The sequence below is a fragment of the Nicotiana tomentosiformis genome, chromosome 3, assembly GCF_000390325.3.
Source record: "Nicotiana tomentosiformis chromosome 3, ASM39032v3, whole genome shotgun sequence".
Classification (NCBI taxonomy): domain Eukaryota; kingdom Viridiplantae; phylum Streptophyta; class Magnoliopsida; order Solanales; family Solanaceae; genus Nicotiana; species Nicotiana tomentosiformis.
In genome coordinates this window covers 28,917,661-28,937,700 of record NC_090814.1, presented here as the reverse complement: position 1 = coordinate 28,937,700, position 20,040 = coordinate 28,917,661, and the positions used below count along the sequence as shown (strand labels likewise).

The window sequence follows — 20,040 nt, the reverse complement described above, 5'->3', positions numbered from 1 at the left end:
CCTAACGATGTGTTATGTTTTCAGCGATGCCTAAGAAGGCTATTGCCACCCAGAAGGGCAAGTCCGTGGTTGATGAGACTACTAGTCGAGCGCCACGAGTTACCAGGGCTCGGGAGAGTCTCATAGTGAGATTCCATCTCAGACTTCACATGCCCCGCCCTCTCCAGAGCAGCTCGGAGGGGCACCTGCTCCAGCACCTGCCCCTGTACAACCAGCTCCTCAGCTAGATGCACCGGGTCAGGAGATGAGAGATGTTATTCAGCTATTAACTCGATTCGTAGCCGCATAGGCTTGGCGTCAGGAGGTAGGTATTGCTCATGAAAATAGGGCCATTAGTGTGGGGGTTTGTGATTTCATTAATTTGGACCCTTCGGTATTCACTGGAGCAGATCCAAACGAGGACCCTCAGGTATTTATTGATAGGATGCAGAGGACTTTGAGGGTAATGAAGGACACTACGACTGAGTCACTTGAGCTAGCTTCCTATAGACTTCAGGATGTTGTAGTTAATTGGAACGAGTCTTGGGAGTTATCCAGAGGTGAGGATGCCCCTCCAGCATTATGGCAGGAGTTTACAGAGGCTTTTCTTCATCATTATCTACCACCAAAGCTTAGACGGGCTAGAGTTGATAGGTTCTTGACCTTTTGGCAGGGTAACATGAGTGTTCGGGAGTACATTCTTCAGTTTGATTCGTTGGCTAGGTATGCTCCCACTATTTTATCTAAGAAGGAGGATCGGGTTCACCGGTTCATGATGGGGTTGGAGCCACACCTGCTTAACGACTGTATGTCGGTCTCACTTCAGCCAGGCATGGATATTTCTCATATTCAGGCATACGCTCAGGGTGTAGAGGAGCATAAGAAGAAGTAGAGGGCAGATCGTGAGCATGATAGGGGCCAGAGTAAGAGAGCAAGATCTTCGGGTCCTTCTGGTGAATTTTGAGGTGGTGAGAGACAACAATACCCGAGGTATCCAGCCCAGCCATCGGCTAGCGCACCCCCTCAGTTTGCCGATAGGAGATTTGATCGTTCCACATATTCAGGGCCTAGTCAGAATTTTAGGGCCTCAAGTTTACAGTATAGGGGTGAGTCATGTCAGATGAGGCCGCCCTTTCCACGATGTGCTCAATGTGGTAAGCAGCATGTCGGGTAGTGCCGTATGGGGTTGGGTGTTTGTTATACTTGTGGTTATCCAGGCCACGTTGTGAGAGATTGTCCGATGAGAGGTGGTACAAGCATAGTTCAGCCAACGGGATCTGTAGTTGGTTCGTCATCATCAGTACGCCCCCCTAGGGAAGGTTCGCAAGCACCAATCGGTCGTGGTAGAGGCAGAGGTGGAGCATCTAGCTCGAGCGGTCCTCAGAACCGCATTTATGCATTAGCAGGTCGACAGGATCAGGATTCATCACCTGATGTTGTTACAGGTATATTATCAGTCTCCTCATATGATGTATATGGATTGCTTAACCCAGGTTCCACCCTATCATATATTACCCTGTTGGTTGCTAGTAAGCTTGGAATAGAACCTGAGTTGGTTAAACCTTTTGAGGTGTCCACACATATTAGGGATCCAGTAATAGCTAGGCGGGTATATAGAGATTGTACAGTAGTAGTTCATAGTCGATCTACAGTAGCAGACCAAATTGAGTTAGATATGGTAGAATTTGATGTTATACTGGGTATGGATTGGTTGGCTTCTTGTTATGCCAACGTTGATTGTAGATCAAAGATGGTTCGATTCAAGTTTCCAGGGGAGCCTATTTTGGAGTGGAAAGGTAATATGGGATCGCCGAGAGGTAGGTTTATTTCCTATCTCAAGGCAGGGAAGATGATTAGAAAGGGCTATATTTATCACTTGGTTCGGGCTCAGGATGTGAAAGTAGAGTCACCAACCATTCAATCTATCCCTGTGGTTAACGAGTTTCTTGATGGTTTTCCCGATGAGCTTTCGGGTCTTCCGCAGAGCAAGAAATTGAGTTTGCTATTGACATATTACCAGATACTCAGCCAATATATATTCCTCCGTATAGAATGGCTCCTGCAGAGTTGAGAGAGTTGAAGGAATAACTAAGGGACTTGCTTGAAAATGGCTTTATGAGACCTAGTACATCACCGTGGGGAGCACCTGTGTTATTTGTGAGGAAGAAAGATGGTTCCTTGCAGATGTGTATTGATTATAGATAGTTGAATAAGGTAACAATCAAGAATAAGTATCTGCTCCGGAGGATTGATGATCTATTTGATTAGTTGCAAGGTGCCAAGTGTTTTTCGAAGATAGACTAGAGGTTCGGGTACCATCAGGTAAGGGTTAAGAAGAAAGATATTCCGAAGACAACATTTAGGACCAAATACGAGCACTTTGAGTTCCGTGTTATGTCATTTGGTTTGACCAATGCCCCAGCAGTATTCATGGACTTGATGAACCGCGTCAGACCCTTTTTAGATCTGTTCGTGATTGTATTTATCAATGATATATTGGTTTATTCTCATTCAGAGACTGAGCATGCAGATCATTTGCGTACTGTGCTCAGAGTTCTACAAAAAAGGAAGTTGTATGCAAAATTCTCTAAATGTGAATTCTGATTGAATTCTGTAGCTTTCCTTTGGCATATTATTCTAGGTGAAGGTATCCGGGTTGATCTACAAAAGATTTAGGCAGTAAAGACTTGGCCTAGACCTATGACACCGACGGAGGTTTGTAGCTTTCTCGGTTTGGCAGGTTATTACAGAAGATTTGTAGAGGGATTTTCTTCTTTTTCAGCACCATTGACAAAGTTGACTCATAAGGGAGCTAAGTTTTAGTGGACCGATGCTTGCGAACGGAGTTTCCATGCATTGAAGGATAGACTAACTTCAGCACCAGTTCTAACACTCCTAGAGGGAACCGATGGTTATGCTATCTATTGTGATGCTTCTGGTGTTGGATTGGGTTGTGTACTAATGAAGCATGGTAAGGTTGTAGCTTATGCTTCTACACAACTAAGAAAGCATGAGAAGAATTACCCGACCTATGATTTAGAGTTAGCTGCGGTGATTCATGCACTAAAGATGTGGAGGCACTACTTGTATGGCATTCATGTTGATATCTATACGGATCATAAGAGCCTTCAGTATATCTTCAAGCAAAGGGAAATGAATTTATGCCAAAGGAGATGGTTGGAGCTACTGAAAGACTATGACGTTGATATTTTATACCATCCGGGGAAGGCGAATGTAGTAGCTGACGCCCTCATCCGTAGATCTATGGGTAGCATGTCATATTTACAACCAAAGAAGAGTAGGATAGCCCATGACATTCATCAGCTAGCTAGTCTTGGAGTTCGATTACTGGACTCAGGTGATGCCGAAGTTACTTTTCAGGACGCGGCAACATCCTCTTTAGTAACTGAAGTGAAGGAATGCCAGTATGAGGATCCGGTGTTAACTTATTACAGGGATACAAACCCTCAGAAGGATAAGACACCATTTGAGATTACAGGAGATGGAATCCTTAGATATTGAGGACGATTATGTATCCCTAGTATTTCAGGGCTGCGCTGGGAGGTTATGGGAGAGACTCACTATTCTCGTTATTCTATCCATCAAGGAGCAACAAAGATGTATCATGATATCAGGGAAATATATTGGTGGGACAGAATGAAAAAGGATATAGCGGAGTTTGTTGCTTAGTGCCCTAACTGTCAGCAGGTTAAGATTGAGCATCAAAAACCCGGTGGATTATTGCAGGCTATAGAGATTCAAACTTGGAAGTGGGAAGCAATTAATATGCATTTCGTCATAGGCTTACCCCGTACCCAGCATAAGTTCGATTCTATATGGGTGATTGTTGATAGACTTATAAAATCAGCCCATTTTCTGCTTGTTAGAACTATATATTCCACAGAGGATTATGCAAGACTTTACATTAAGGAGATAGTACGACTTCATGGTGTCCCTATATCTTTTATCTCGGATAGAGGAGCTCAGTTTACAGCCAATTTTTGGAGGTCCTTCCAAAAAGGATTGGGAACTTAGGTAAGTCTTAGTAAAACATTTCATCCCCAGATAGACGGATAGGCTGAGCATACTATTCAGACACTGGAGGATATGTTACGGGCTTGTGTGATAGACTTCAAGGGTAGCTGGGATGATCATCTGCCGCTTATTGAGTTCGCGTATAATAATAGCTATCATTCCAGTATTCAGATGGCTCCATACGAAGCTCTTTATGGATGAAGTGTAGGTTGCCTATAGGATGGTTCGATGTTGGGGAAACTAAGTTAGTAGGACCAGAGTTGGTACAATAGGCAATCGAGAAGATTAAGCTTATACAGGAAAGGCTATTAGCAGCTCAAAGCCGTCAGAAGTCTTATGCAGATAATCGACGACGAGACTTGGAGTTTTAAGTTGACGACTGGGTATTCCTAAAGGTATCACCGATGAAAGGTGTTATGAGGTTCGGTAAGGAAGGAAAACTTAGCCCTCAGTACATTGGACCATATTAGATCATACGCAAGGTAGGCCAGGTAGTATGTCAGTTAGACTTGCCTTCTGACTTGGAGTCTGTACATCTAGTCTTTCATGTGTTTATGCTCCGTAAATGTATCGGAGATCCTTCCAGAGTTATGTCAGTTGATGATATTCAGGTCACAGAGCAGCTATCATATGAGGAAACTCCCATTGCTATACTAGATAGACAGGTTCGAAGATTGATGACTAAAGACGTAGCTTAGGTGAAAGTACTTTGGAGAAACAATAATGTAGAAGAAATAACTTGGGAAGTTGAAGAACACATGAAGTCTAGGTATCCTCACTTGTTTCCTCTTCCAGATGAGGATCTGACTGAAATATCACATCCTTAAGGTGCATGTATGGATTCATGTTTTAGTTATTGTCATTGGTCGTGTGAGGTTATTGTCGTTAATGATGATTGTGGCCCTATGTGGCATTGAATCATTGAGTTTTCTATGAGAAGGGTCGGTAGTAGTACTGTTACAAAGGTGACTCTGCCAAAAATTTATATAGATCACGGGGAGTTAAACATTCGAGGATGAATGTTTCTAAGGGGGAAAGGATATTACATCCCGCATTTCGTACGTTAAAGTTTCGCCGTAAGTTAATCGACGTAAGCTCAGGAATGAGATTATTTTTGAGGTTATAAGTATTTATGTTATTTGTAACAAGTGATAAGTGAGTGACGTGAAGATTAGAGGGTAAACAAATCAAAGAATGAGTATTCGTTAAAGTTTGTCAATTTGGGATAAAATACAGTCCAGGCTATAATACCTGATATTTATGGACTAGTGCCATACAAGGTACCACATGACCATGTGTCACGTCCCAAAATCGAGGAGCGCTACCGGCACTCAACGGAGAGAACCCGGTCGAGCAAGCCTGTTAGATTTCCTTCTACCCAAACTCATCCATGAATAAAGAGGAGATGTACTCCATTAATCAAACACTGAAAGGATTTTATTAACAACTTCCTTTTCATTCCCATTAGCAGCTTCATTCATAATTTCCAAAATGTTACGAGTTTATAGAATTACTGAAAAACATAACTTCCAAATACAAACATTTCTAGTTCAATTTCCAACATCAACTACAACCCACAACCTGTCTACGGAGCCTCTAAGTAGAATAGAAAAGTAATATGGAAATGCCGGCAACAAGGCCCCGGCTATACCTCAAATTACAGTACATGAGAAACAAAAGATACATGACCCCGAAATAAAGTGGGGCTCACCAAATCAGCTGAAAAAGAGTGCAATGCTATCATTGATCAATGCCGCCTGTTGTAGAACCACCTGCATCCATTAAAGATGCAGCGCCCCCGGCAAAAGGGACGTTAGCACTGTCGAATAGCACTAGTATGTATAGCTAAAAGTTCCCTTTCAAAATAGAATGCCCATATAAGAAAAGGCAACACATAGAAACAACAAATCTCAATCAACAATATCCAAATGTCCAGTTAAAACATAATAATTTTCAAAATACAAACCTCATATACAATTTTGGTTGGGAGATCATTAGCATCGATATTCTACTGTCTTTGTTAGCACGGAGTCCGATCATGCCCAATCGGCTAGGCCATCTCCCCCCGGACAATGTGGTTTGACATGTGATGCAAAAGAAAGTTGTTACCAAGAATAGTACCACCATGTGCGCAACATGGAGTCCGATCTCCACCCGATCAGCTAGGCCGTCTTCCCACATATGTCGTGTGGGTTGATCTTTTACATTCCATAATTATTACCATCTCATCCCAATTAAGGGAAATAATATCATAATTTCATCCCAAATAAGGGGAATAACCAGAATCCACCCCTACACCGGTACGTGTAGTTTCAGGTATGGGCCTTATGACCCACCCTTCCTCGGTTTTACTAATGATGCTCCCAAAATTATTTTTATTTATTTGATTTGCACATAGAGGTAACATAAATACAATTATACTCACCTCAACATCTTTTACATTGTATAAGTTCTCATTAGTATTTCCAGTCATTCACAACGACAATATTCTCTTGGCTCATTTGGCCATTCACAAGATTCTTTATTCCTAGCACGATAGCCGTATTTCATATTCCACACTTTCACCCCTTTCAGTTTCAAAGATCACCATCAAATATCAACATATAGAAAATTTTAGAAATCATATACTTCAAATCCATTTGAAATGCGAATTTCAAACACAAATGGTTTCTTCCCAAAGAATGAGGCATACCAACCAACAATAGAAACACACATGAAAAATCATAAACAATCAATACACCATTTACTCTTGCAATACTCTTCCCCAGAATGACAAGGTACAATTTTAACACATGAGTATATAGAACTCGAATCACACTTGATATATTTATAAAGCAAAGCATTAGTTAAAGCAGCCACTTATGGGCATGAATTGAGTACAAAAGCTTTTAGGCAATTCTATTTTCGAAATCGTTTTTAAACAATTAAGTCGAGGCTCATTTCATATTCTTTATCACATCCTCTGAAATCATTTGCACTACTAGCCTCAATCATAACTTAAATTCTTGGCACGTTGGCCACACTCTATATCCCCAATTCACTTATTTCATCTTCAAGCATCTTTATAGATTATCAACCACAAGACATTTTCAGTCAAGACTTTAGGTACACATATTAGCAATTAAGAGTCTTAAGAATATTGAGATTTTCTCACACAATTTGGCATCATAACCTTCATTTGGAACACGACTCAAAGACATAGCATTTTAATACGCAAACCATGCTTTGAACAACTATCTTTCGACATAAGGATCATTCGGAATAACCAAGTTTATAGGGAATAACCCGGAATATAGAAGTTAGGAAATCTTGAGCCAATCATACTTGATCTTACGGAAACATTATGGAATTCGATTCTAAGAGAGAAAGTTTAGCCAACATACATCAATTTAGATTCCTTAAACTCTATAAGGTTCTGCAATTCTTAACAACTTCAATCTATTTTAGAAATATAACAAATTGAACCAAAATTAGGAAGATGATCATGGTTCTAGCTCACTTGAGCTTTTTATCAAACACTAGATGTGCATAACATTCAACTACCTCTAGTAATGGTGTTTCTTTCTCCAACAATACCTCCTTACCACCATCAAGATATACTACAATATCCTTTGTCCACTAACTACCTTCTTAGCACCATTATAATCACCAATGAACTCACATCTACCAAATTTTACTAATTAACTCATTACAAAATCTCTACCACACCCAATAATCTAGTTTAAGTATTTATGGCTTCCAATCACCATCTCATAAGTGCTAGTACTTATTCCTTGCTCATTTATTCACTAACAATCCATACATGTAGGTTTAAGGGTGAAAGATTACCTCTTGTAGACCAAATCCTGAAAGTCAACTTTTGGAGTGTTCTTGAGATTTTGAAGAAATCCTATGGAATCCAATACAAAACCTTGTTGTAACTAGTGATTGAGAAGTGAAATCAACATAAAAACACACCTTAGATGTGTATTTGAAGCCTTGGCCGGATGGGTGGTGGAGAGAAAGCCCTAGTATTGAAGAAATGACTTAGCCCCTCTCTATACCTGTCCTTGGGGTATTTAATGGGTTCTTACGTGCGCGGCCGCGGATTTGGCCGCGCATATGACATAGGTCCAGTAAAATGGACATAACTCACTGTATACATATCCAAATGACAAACCGTTTAATGCGTTGGAAACTAGATTCAAAGCTCTTTATTTGATAGGTAGATGACCACATAAATCATTATATTTAGGGAGTTATATTTATTTGAATTTGGGGCTTGTGCCAATTGAAACATCCTTGCCACTTAATGTGTCCAACTTGTTCCACACAAGTTCTTGCCATTCTCAAAACTCCTTATTATGTTCCAACACACCTTAAACATACATTATCAATTCAACATGATGTGGCTCTACCTCATAGGTCTCCTTTAATAATAAAATACGTTATTCCCAGATACCTTTGGCACACTATAAAAACTTAAATCATTAGGAAATTTTTACGGGGCCTTACATTTTCCCCCACTTAGGATCATTCGTCCTCGAATTAGGAGTAGAGTCCATCCCAAAACACTTAACATAACTCAACTCTTCTTTCCAACATTTCAATCCCCCAAATTTGACTAACTCCAAAACTTTTCAGAAATTTCGGCAGAGTCTCCCCTGTAATTGGGTCTAACCACCTGTCAGAGAATCACCAAAACCACCCTAACAACATATCCATAACTCAACAAAGTATCACAGTATATTTCAACAACACTGATCTCAACATTAAGGGCATTACATTAACAGAAGTGGTATCTAGACATGAGTTGCACATAATTAAATCATAATAAAAAAAACAAGTACCCTTTTGAATCACAACCATTTGGTTATACAAGCATGTGAGAATACTTCCTTGACTTTGACAGAGGCAGATCTCAGTTTTCGGACTTATCTAACAGGGAAGACAACTATATACCCCTCATAATCCAATTATCCATTAACTTCACATTCGCTAGATTTCACCAGAACGATAGACAAAGGATTTATAATTACCTTCATAGACGGAGACACATGATACATCGGGTACACGGAGGACAATAATAGGGAAATATCATACTCATAGTTTGGCCTATTTCCTTCAAGATTCCATAAGACCTAATGTGACTACACATACTTTACCTTCCTTAACAATTCACCCAATATATTCATAGAGGAAATCTTAAGAATAACCCGTTCACTTTCTTCAACTCTAAATCACTACGTCGAACGCCCAAACTAAACCCTTTGGCGACCTCCAACAATTACTCTAAGATGTGCTAGCTTTAATATTACCATAAAACTTCCGTTCCAATATATTTGATCACGGGATGATACTTCTTCTTTGACATGTTTGACCCTTCAACCCTCATAGGTTACTATAAATAGGAACAACGAGGTCCGAGATTGGGCTGGAATTGTTTTCAAGATTCCATCAATGTGCTGAGTAGGTCATTTTAGGAGGTTATATCCTAAGAGACATGAAAGTTACTACCAATAGTGCTGACATGGTTAATCATTGTGATGACATCCTTGATTCGACACATGAGGCATAGAGTTGCCTAGTAGGCATTGATAATGTAGGGACCATGTTCATGATTTTGAGATTTAAAAGAAATGAGTCATTTTAGACATGTGACATATGGGAGGCATGGTCGGGAGGATAAAGACATTAGCGTCAGTTATTCTTGGAAGACTAAGAGTCATGAAAAGGACATCAACAATTGTTTCATTCCATATGTGCCTTGTTCGACAATAGTAGGCCTCAAAGAGAAATAGCCAAGTACGTGACACCAGTCGCCTCTTGGAATGTAGGGCAAATCAGTTCAACTCGAAATGAGAATATTTTGGCACCCCGAATGTGATATGGGTTTCAAAATGCATGAAATTGCATTATGGTCTTAGGATTAACTGACAAAAGGAATCTATGTCACAAGCCCATGAGGATGAAAAAGAAGTTGAACACTTGTGAGATTATTATCATTCTCACAACTTAACCATTGCCAATAGTTGGTCCTATATGAGAGGACTAGAGATACGACAAATTTGTCTTTCAATTCAATATGCTCATCATAAGACTGCTTAACTTTCGACCTCACACAAGTGAAATCATGTAGCTAGGACATCTTAATGTTGCGATGAAATCATGTATTGGTCAGAGAGAATGAATACTTTGCTGTGAGCTAGACATGTTTTTGCCATAATAACTCTCAAGTTGCAATACAAGGCCACTTCATGGGCAACTACAATACTAGGAACAAAGTAAGTTATTCACTGAGGCATGTTCTAGGTGGACATGAAAGTCATACTGAGATGGACAAACAAAAAGATCTTCTTGTGACGAATTTGTGAAAATTTCAAATTTCCTAAAAACTTTGTGCAGAGAAGTGACCCCTTCCAATTTAAATATACACATGTGATAGGTATTTAGATATGCTCTCATGTTATAAACAATGAAAATGATTCATGATACTATTCATAAAGGAGTAAAGTGACTGTTCCAACCATAGGAGCCACATACACCGGAGAGAAGAAAGAGTGGCTTAAGAAGGATCTCAACACTAGGCCACTATACATTGGATTTTATACTACATAGGTAAACTTTATGACTGTGCATGCATAAGCACAAGTGGGCATATATTATCCATTTGAATTAAAAGGTTCTGTACGAAATTCATCAGGTATGGTCTCTTGTTAAGAATTTAGGAAATCAGGTGGGAAGTATTACTCCTAGAGTTATAAATCAATTCAAGGACATAATTATATAGCTCAATTCCACAAGAGGTTGTAAATAAGAGAATTTGCGATCAAGAGGCTTCACGAATACTGCGTCTCGTTCAAAGAGTAGGTACATGGAATATTTTGTGATTCAGCATTTTGGTTAAGACCATATTTATGTAGGGCCCTTCAATATGGATGTACATATACAACAAGGGAAATAATGCGGTGTTCACAATAAGGTATCAAGGAGTGACTTACTTGATGACTTTAGATTGACAGGACAATACTTTAATTGATACTCCTCTACTCCACATCCAAAACATACATTAGTACCATAGTGACATACCCCCAAATGACATCTCATACACTTCACACAACGAGGATGGGGTCCGTTAAACTGACTCGCCCCACGTACCTAATATTTACCCTTTTTGTATACATCTTAAGTATTTCCCTTAGTCTTCCTCCAAGCCTTCATGGCGGGAGTAACAATCTCTGCAACAACTCATTGTATGGAATTTTGGAATTTTCCAAATCTACCACCCCTAACACGCTTCTGAGCATGCTCACAACATGACGCAAATTATTTTCACCCGCATATCGGGAAGACCGGAATAGGTATATCTAACCTAAGGGCATTTGTTCTTCTTGTGCCCCCTCTTTCAACAACCGTAACATATTTCAAGAATCATCCAACATAAACCAAGTGGCTAAACCTGAGTGGCTCTTCTTTCATATCAAACATTTCGGCTTATTAATGCCAATAATCCTCTTTCATTTCTTAGGTGCTCTCACCACATAAACTGGTGGCGGGGCAACATTAATAAAAACAGGGACACTTCCCCTAGCAACCGGTTCTTTCATTCACTCCTTGCTTCCTCAAACTTACGGGTTACTCATATGGAAAATGAGACATGACGAGGAAATTAGTTTCCTATTTTGAGCTCTATCACACGATCTAGAGTATCAAAGAAGTGTGAAATTCCTAAATGTCCAAGTAGCCTCCTCATTATAGATGTGGTCAACAACACACTGATAAGAAGGACTCTACTAGACACGGCTCCGAGACATCCTAGGACACTTTAAAACCTTAGGCTCTGATACCAAGTTTGTCACGCCCCAAAATCGAGGAGCGCGACCGGCGCTCAACCGAGAGAACCCGTCCAAGCAAGCCTATTAGATTTCCTTCTACCCAAACTCATCCATGAATAAAGAGGAGATGTACTCCATTAATCAAACACTGAAAAAATTTTATTAACAACTTCCTTTTCATTCCCATTAGCAGCTTTATTCATAATTTCCAAAATGTTACTAGTTTATAGAATTACTGAAAAACATGATTTCCAAATACCAACATTTCTAGTTCAATTCCCAACATCAACTACAACCCACAACCTGTCTATGGAGCCTCTAAGTAGAATAGAAGAGTAATATGAAAATGTCGGCAACAAGGCCCCGGCTATACCTCAAAATACAGTACATGAGAAACAAAAGATACATGACCCCGAAATGAAGTGCGGCTCACCAAATCAACTGAAAAAGAGTGCACTGCTATCACTGATCAATGCCGCCTGTTGTAGAACCACCTGCATCCATTAAAGATGCAGCGCCCCCGGCAAAAGGGATGTTAGCACTGTCGAATAGCACTAGTATATATAGCTAAAAGTCCTCTTTCAAAATAGAAGGCCCATATAAGAAAAGGCAACACATAGAAATAACAAATCTCAATCAACAATATCCAAATGTCCAGTTAAAATATAATAATTTTCAAAATACGAACTTCATATACAATTTTGGTTGGGAGATCATTAGCACCGATATTCCACCATCTTTGTTAGCACGGAGTCCGATCACGCTCGATCAGCTAGACCATCTCTCCACGGACAATATGGTTTGACATGTGATGCGAAAGAAAGTTGTTACCAAGAGTAGTACCACCATGTGTGCAACATGGAGTCCGATCTCCACCCGATCAGCTAGGTCGTCTTCCCATATATGCCGTTTGAGTTGATCTTTTCCATTCCACAATTATTACCATATTATCCCAATTAAGGGGAATAATATCACAATTGCATCCCAAATAAGGGGAATAACCAGAATCCACCCCTACACCGGCACGTGTAGTTTCAGGTGTAGGCCTTATGACCCACCCTTCCTCGGTTTTACTAATGATGCTCCCAAAAATATTTTTATTTATTTGATTTTCACACAGAGGTAACATAAATACAATTGTACTCACCTCAACATCTTTCACATTGTATAAGTTCTCATTAGTATTTCCTATCATTCACAACGACAATATTCTCTTGGCTTATTTGGTCATTCACAAGATTCTTTATTCCTGGCATGATGGTCGTATTTCATATTCCACACTTTCACCCCTTTCAATTTCTAAGATCACCATCAAATATCAACATATAGAAAATTTCAGAAATCATATACTTCAAATCCATTTGAAATGGGAATTTCAAACACAAATAGTTTCTTCCCAAAGAATGAGGCATACCAACCAACAATAGAAACACACATGAAAAATCATAAACAATCAATACACCATTTGCTCTTTCAATACTCTTCCCCAGAATGACAAGGTACAATTTCAACACATGAGTATATAGAACTCGAATTATACTTGATATATTTATAAAGCAAAGCATTAGTTAAAGCAGCCACTTATGGGCATGAATTGAGTACAAAAGCTTTTAGGCAATTCTATTTTCGAAATCGTTTTTAAATAATTGAGTCGAGGCTCATTTCATATTCTTTATCACATCCTCTGAAATCATTTGCACTACTAGCCTCAATCATAACTTAAATTCTTGGCACGTTTGCCACACTCTATATCCCCAATTCACTTATTTCATCTTCAAGCATCATTATAGATTATCAACCACAAGACATTTTCAGTCAAGACTTTAGATACACATATTAGCAATTAAGAGTCTTAAGAATATTGAGATTTTCTCACACAATTTGGCATCATAACCTTCATTTGGAACACGACTCAAAGACATAGCATTTTAATATGCAAACCATGCTTTGAACAACTATCTTTCGACATAAGGCTCATTTGGAATAACCAAGTTTATAGGGAATAACCCGGAATATAGAAGTTAGGAAATCTTGAGCCAATCATACTTGATCTTACGGAAACATTATGGAATTCGATTCTAAGAGAGAAAGTTTAGCCAACATACCTCAATTTAACTTCCTTAAACTCTAGAAGGTTCTGCAATTCTTAGCAACTTTAATCTATTTTAGAAATATAACAAATTGAACCAAAATTAGGAAGATGATCATGGTTCTAGCTCACTTGAGCTTTTTATCAAACACTAGGTGTGCATAACATTCAACTACCTCTAGTAATGGTGTTCCTTCCTCCAACAATACCTCCTTACCACCAACAAGAGATACTACAATATCCTTTGTCCACTAACTACCTTCTTAGCACCATTATAATCATCAATAAACTCACATCTACCAAATTTTACTAATTAACTCATTACAAAATCTCTACCACACCCAATAATCTAGTTTAAGTATTTATGGTTTCCAATCACCATCTCATAAGTGCTAGTACTTATTCCTTGCTCATTTATTCACTAACAATCCATGCCTGTAGGTTTAAGGGTGAAAGATTACCTCTTTTAGACCAAATCTTGAAAGTCAACTTTTGGAGTGTTCTTGAGATTTTGAAGAAATCCTATGGAATCCAATACAAAACCTTGTTGTAACTAGTGATTGAGAAGTGAAATCATCAGAAAAACACACTTAAAAACTCACCTTAGATGTGTATTTGAAGCCTTGGCCGGATGGGTGGTGGAGAGAAATCCCTAGTCTTGAAGAAATGACTTAGCCCCTCTCTATACCAATCCTTGGGGTATTTAATGGGTTCTTACGTGCGCGGCCACGAATTTGGCCTCGCATTGGCCGCGCACCTGAGGCAGAAACTCCCAAATATGTGAGGCCGCGGATTTGGCCGCGCATATGACACAGGTCCAGTACAGTGGCCATAACTTTCTGTATACATATCCAAATGATAAATGATTTGATGAGTTGGAAACTAGATTCAAAGAGATTTAATTTGATAGGTAGAGTACCACCTAAGTCATTATATTGAGGGAGTTCTATTCATTTGAAGTTGGGTCTTATGCCAATTGAAACATTCTTTCCACTTAATGTGTCCAACTTGTTCCACACAAGTTCTTGCCATTCCCAAAACTCCTTTGTATGTTCGAACACACCTTAAACATACATTATCAATTTAACATGATGTGGCTCTACCCCATAGGTCTTCTTTAATACTCAAATACGTTATTCCCAGATATCGTTGGCACATTATAAAAACTTAAATCATTAGAAAATATTTACGGGGCCTTACACTATGACAGTAAGGTATATAAAGTATGTTAAAAGTGATTAGTATTTTTAAGTAATTTGAGATAATTCTTAATTATGTGAATAATTGGTTAATTATGAATTTTTAGTGGGAGATTAACATGTAATTAGAATTTGTGGATAAAGCTTAATGAAGACACTATCCTTACGTGGCAGCAAGTGAAATTAGGGACCCAAAATCAAATGGTGACTCTTGGGCTATATGGCTAGGTGGCATATTTAGGGGGAATTTGGCAAAATAATCCTTACAAAAGTGGGGCCCACAAACCCACAATTATAAGAGATCTTCTTATCTCATTAAGGTGTGATGTGAGGTTTTCTAAGTAACGGATGGAGCTCAAACAATTCATATGAAACTTCATAATACGATAGCAGCGTGAAATTTGCAATTCTAAGGGAGTACGATACAATCTTTCTCAAAAATATCATACGAATATTTCCCTACTTCGATCCGATGTTACGTGTTTTGTCGCAATTGACGTGTGTTAGAGGAATTGTCAAGAGAATCGGCTCAGGTATGTTAAGGCTATCCCTTCTTTCCTTTTGGCATGATCCATATGATACAAACGAAACGAGCAAACGCACAACTTTCATAAATGTCTCTATTGGTATAAGCACTAGGGGTGCCTATGTTCTTGAATTCCCATGTGTCTTATTATTATATTTTTTGTTCATGGGTCTCAGAAAAATACATAGTTTATAAAATTTTATCCGAAGATATTGATTTTATGACATTCCGAGAAATCTTATAAACTTACTTCTTATGCATTTCATTCATTTATACATGTACATTGACCCATGACCAGATGACGTTATATACACATATATTATACGTATATGGGATATAGGAAAAGGTTACGGGGTTATATACGCACCACCACCTGATCTGTTAGTATACGTGATGATTTCGCCCACAGAGGACGAGATGATATGACGGGATGCCCTCAGAGGCAGGATGATGTTATGTACACATATACCTATGCATAATACGACATTTATACGTACATGCATGACTTTATAAATATTTCAGGATTCACAAAGTTATTTAGAATTACGGGCGGATTCCTTTACTCCATGTTTCATTTATGTCTTTTATGTACTGATTTTCTTGACATTACATACTCGGTACATTATTCGTACTGACGTCCCTTTTGCCTGGGGATGCTGCATTTCATGCCCGCAAGTGCAGGTAGGCAGGCAGACGGTCCCCCTTAGGATCCTTGATCAGCGAGAGTTGGTGTGCTCCACTTGATCCGGAGCTGTTATTAGTTTTGGTACACTACTTTTGTATGTAGATATGGGTATGACGGGGCCCAGTCCCATCCTTTATACAGTTTTACACTTTATTAGAGGTTTGTAGACAGTCATGTATAGTTGGATAGTATGTGGCCTTGTCGGCTTCCAGTTTTGGATATATAGTTGTCTATAGCAACATTGTCAGCTCGCCCTACCGTATTCCGCATGTATATGTATATATGTCTTTTGGATATTTTTCTTCACGTATGTTATTCACGTGATTTAGCAGTTCATTGACATATGTTATTCATGACCTACCCTCAATTCATGTTTATATCTTAGATGCATGCTTAGGGGTATTCGACCGGTAAGACTCGGGAACTCGTCATGGCCCATCGGTTTGGGTCATGACACTTAAGGAATATGATATCACCATTATATATCATTCCAAGAAGGCCAATGTAGTGGCTGATGCCTTGAGCTGAAAGGCGGAGAGTTTAGGCAGTTTAGCATATCTACTGGCAGCGGAGAGGCCATTAGCATTGGATGTTCAGCCATTGGCCAACCAGTTTGTTAGATTGGATGTTTCGGAGCCGAGTCGAGTTCTCGATTACATGGTTTCTCAGTCTTCTCTATATGATTGCCTCAAACAGCGTCAGTGTGATGACCCCTATTTGTTTGTCCTCAAGGACACGGTTCAGCACGGCGATACTAAGGAGGTTACTATTGGGGATGACGGTGTGTTACGGATGCAGGGCCGACTATGTGTGCCCAATGTGGATGGTTTGCGTGAGTTGATTCTTCAGGACGCCCACCGTTTGCGGTACTCCATTCATCTGGGTGCCGCTAAGATGTATCACGACTTGAGGAAGCACTATTGGTGGAGGAGGATAAAGAAAGACCTAGTGGATTATATAGCTCGGTGTCTAAATTGTCAGCAGATGAAGTATGAGCATTAGCGGCCAGGTGGGTTGCTTCAGAGGCTTGAGATTCTCGAGTGAAAATAGGAGTGAGTTACCATGGATTTCGTTGTTGGGCTCCCACGGACTCAGAAGAAGTTTAACGCAATATGGGTGATTGTGGATAGATTGACCAAGTCGGCTCATTTCATTCCTGTGGTGACTACTTATTCTTCAGAGCAGCTAGCTCAGGTCTATATTTGCAAGACTGTCTGACTTCATGACATGCCGGTATCCATCATCTCTAACTGGGGTACGAATTTTACTTCACGCTTCTAGAGAGCTGTACAGTGTGAGTTAGGCACACGGGTTGAATTGAGTACAACATTTCACCCTCAGACGGACGAACAGTCCAAGCGCACTATTTAGATATTAGAGGATATGCTTCGTGCATGTTTCATGGAGTTCAGGGGTTCTTTGGATCAGTTCTTGCCGCTTGCGGAGTTTGCCTACAACAACAGTTACCAATCGAGCATTCAGATGGCTGTATATGAGGCCTTACATAGGAGGCGGTGTTAGTCTCCGGTGGGTTGGTTTGAGCCAAGTGAGGCAAGGCTATTGGGTACTAACTTGGTTCAGGATGCTTTGGAAAAGGTTAAGGTTATTCAGGATCGGCTTCGTACAGCCCAATCTAGATAGAAGAGTTTTGCGGATCGGAAGGTTCGCGATATTGTATTCATGGTTGGACAGTGGGTCTTGCTCCGGGTTTCACCCATGAAGGGTGTTATGAGGTTTGGGAAGAAGGGCAAGTTGATCCCTAGGTATATCAGACCTTTTGAGATTCTTCAGAGGATTGGTGAGGTGGCCTACAAGCTTGCATTGCAACCTAGTCTAGTTACAGTTCATACGGTATTCCATATTTCTATGCTCCGGAAATATCACTGTGATCCGTCTCATGTGTTGGATTTCAGCTCAGTCCAATTGGACAAGGATTTCTCTTATGTTGAGGAGCACCGTCTTGGGCAGGCAGGTCCGAAAGTTGAGGTCGAAGAGCATTGCTTTAGTGAAAGTCCAGTGGAGGTGTCAACCAGTCGAGGAGGCGACTTGGAAGGCCGAACATAATATGCGTAGCCGTTATCCTCATCTTTTCACCACTTCAGTTATGTCTTTATACTCGTTCGAGGACAGACGTTTGTTTTACGAGGGGGAGGAGGATGTAACGACCCGGCCAGTCTTTTTTTAGTATTTTAGCCACATTCCCCTATTTATTGCCTCCTCTATGTTGTATTGTGGTTATGTGACTTGCCGGGGATATTTGGTTTTGGTTCGGGTGAGTTTCGGAGTGAAATGGGACACTTAGTCTCGAAGTTGAAAGTTTAAGTGGGCATTTGGACATAAGAATTATAAAATTTCAAAAAAAAGTGAAAATTTTCAAGTGAAAATGGTGTTTGAAAATTAGAGTTGTGTTTGGACATGAATATAATTTTGGGTTGTTTTTGAAGTTTTGTGAGTGATGTGAGTGAAAATTTTAAAAAATAGCTTTTTGGAGTTTTTCAAATTTTTGAAAAATTTCAAAATTCATCTTTAAGTGAAAATTAAAAATTTTATGGCCAAACACCGATTCGAAGAAAAGTGAAAACTTTTCGAAAAAAATAAAAAAATTCTTATGTCCAAACGGGCTCTAAGTTGAAAGAGTTGACCGTAGTTTGACTTTTATGTAGACGATTCCAGAATGGAGTTTTGGCGGTTCTTATAGCTCTGTATGGTGATTTTGGACTTGGGAGTGTGTCCGTATATTGATTTGGAGGTCTGTAAGTCGTTTCGACTTGAATTGGCGAAAGTTAGAAAGCTGAAGGTTTGGAAGGTTGAGAAGTTTGACCGGGAGTTAAATTTATTGATATCGGGGTCGGATTCCGATTCCGTAAGTTAGAATAGGTCCGTTTATGACTTGTGTGCAAAATATGAGGTCAATTAGAGTTGTTTCGGCATGAATCAGAGTTACTCTAAACTTTCAAGACATATAGACGTATTACAATAATCATTCATGAATAAGATAGCTATTCATATATGGTCTCAATTTTATGTGGAATTACAATCGAGAAGACATGCTTCGTTTCATCAAAATTTACTCTTTTTAGGTGACATCTAAATAAAATAAATAAATAAAAAGAGGGATCCTTTTTAGGTGACATCAATTTTTTTTTTAATATCCTTTTGAATAGACATGCACGAGACCAAGCCTCGTATTAGTAGTTTTGACAAGTTTAATTAGTCCACCAAGCAATATTACCAACTACCATGTATAAAAGCTTCTCCAAACCAAAAAATGGTAGTAGTCTATATTCACGAAAAAAGTAATTCAACCAAGACAAAATTAACTTGTTTCTTAGTAATGAAAGCTAATTGATCTCGTCATGATTTAAAAGAAAATCGAAACTCACGATAGTAAAGGCCAAGACTTCTGATAATTGCCTTGCTTTCATATAGGCGAAGAACAATTAATATTAGAAAATTGTTGACCGATTGTAATACTCGTAGGTAATGTAACATGAAGCATAGCAAATTATCAATGGATAAAATGGCATTGCACATATATAGCTATATAGACGAACTGTCAAACTGATATGGTAGGAAACCTCCAATACCGCCTCTCCTTTTGGCTATTTTCCAGTCTCTATTGTACTTGCACTCTTTATTACATAATATATGATCTTTTAGATCTCAATCACCGCGTAGACTTTTTAATTTCGAATATCATGAAATCCATTTAT

At 39.2% G+C, this 20,040-nt stretch overlaps 2 protein-coding genes across 2 annotated transcripts; both read left to right on the top strand.

The window, feature by feature from the left end:
• The first annotated feature begins 424 nt into the window (after nt 1–424).
• On the top strand, nt 425–871 carry LOC138907542 (uncharacterized). Its single transcript, XM_070198141.1, has one exon. The coding sequence runs from the start codon at nt 425–427 to the stop codon at nt 869–871; it is 447 nt and encodes a 148-aa protein (XP_070054242.1).
• A 288-nt stretch (nt 872–1,159) lies between these two features.
• Nucleotides 1,160–3,501, top strand: LOC138907541 (uncharacterized). Its single transcript, XM_070198140.1, has 2 exons — nt 1,160–1,588; nt 3,103–3,501. Exons 1-2 carry the CDS (start codon nt 1,160–1,162, stop codon nt 3,499–3,501), a joined length of 828 nt encoding a protein of 275 aa, XP_070054241.1.
• Nucleotides 3,502–20,040: the final 16,539 nt, after the last annotated feature.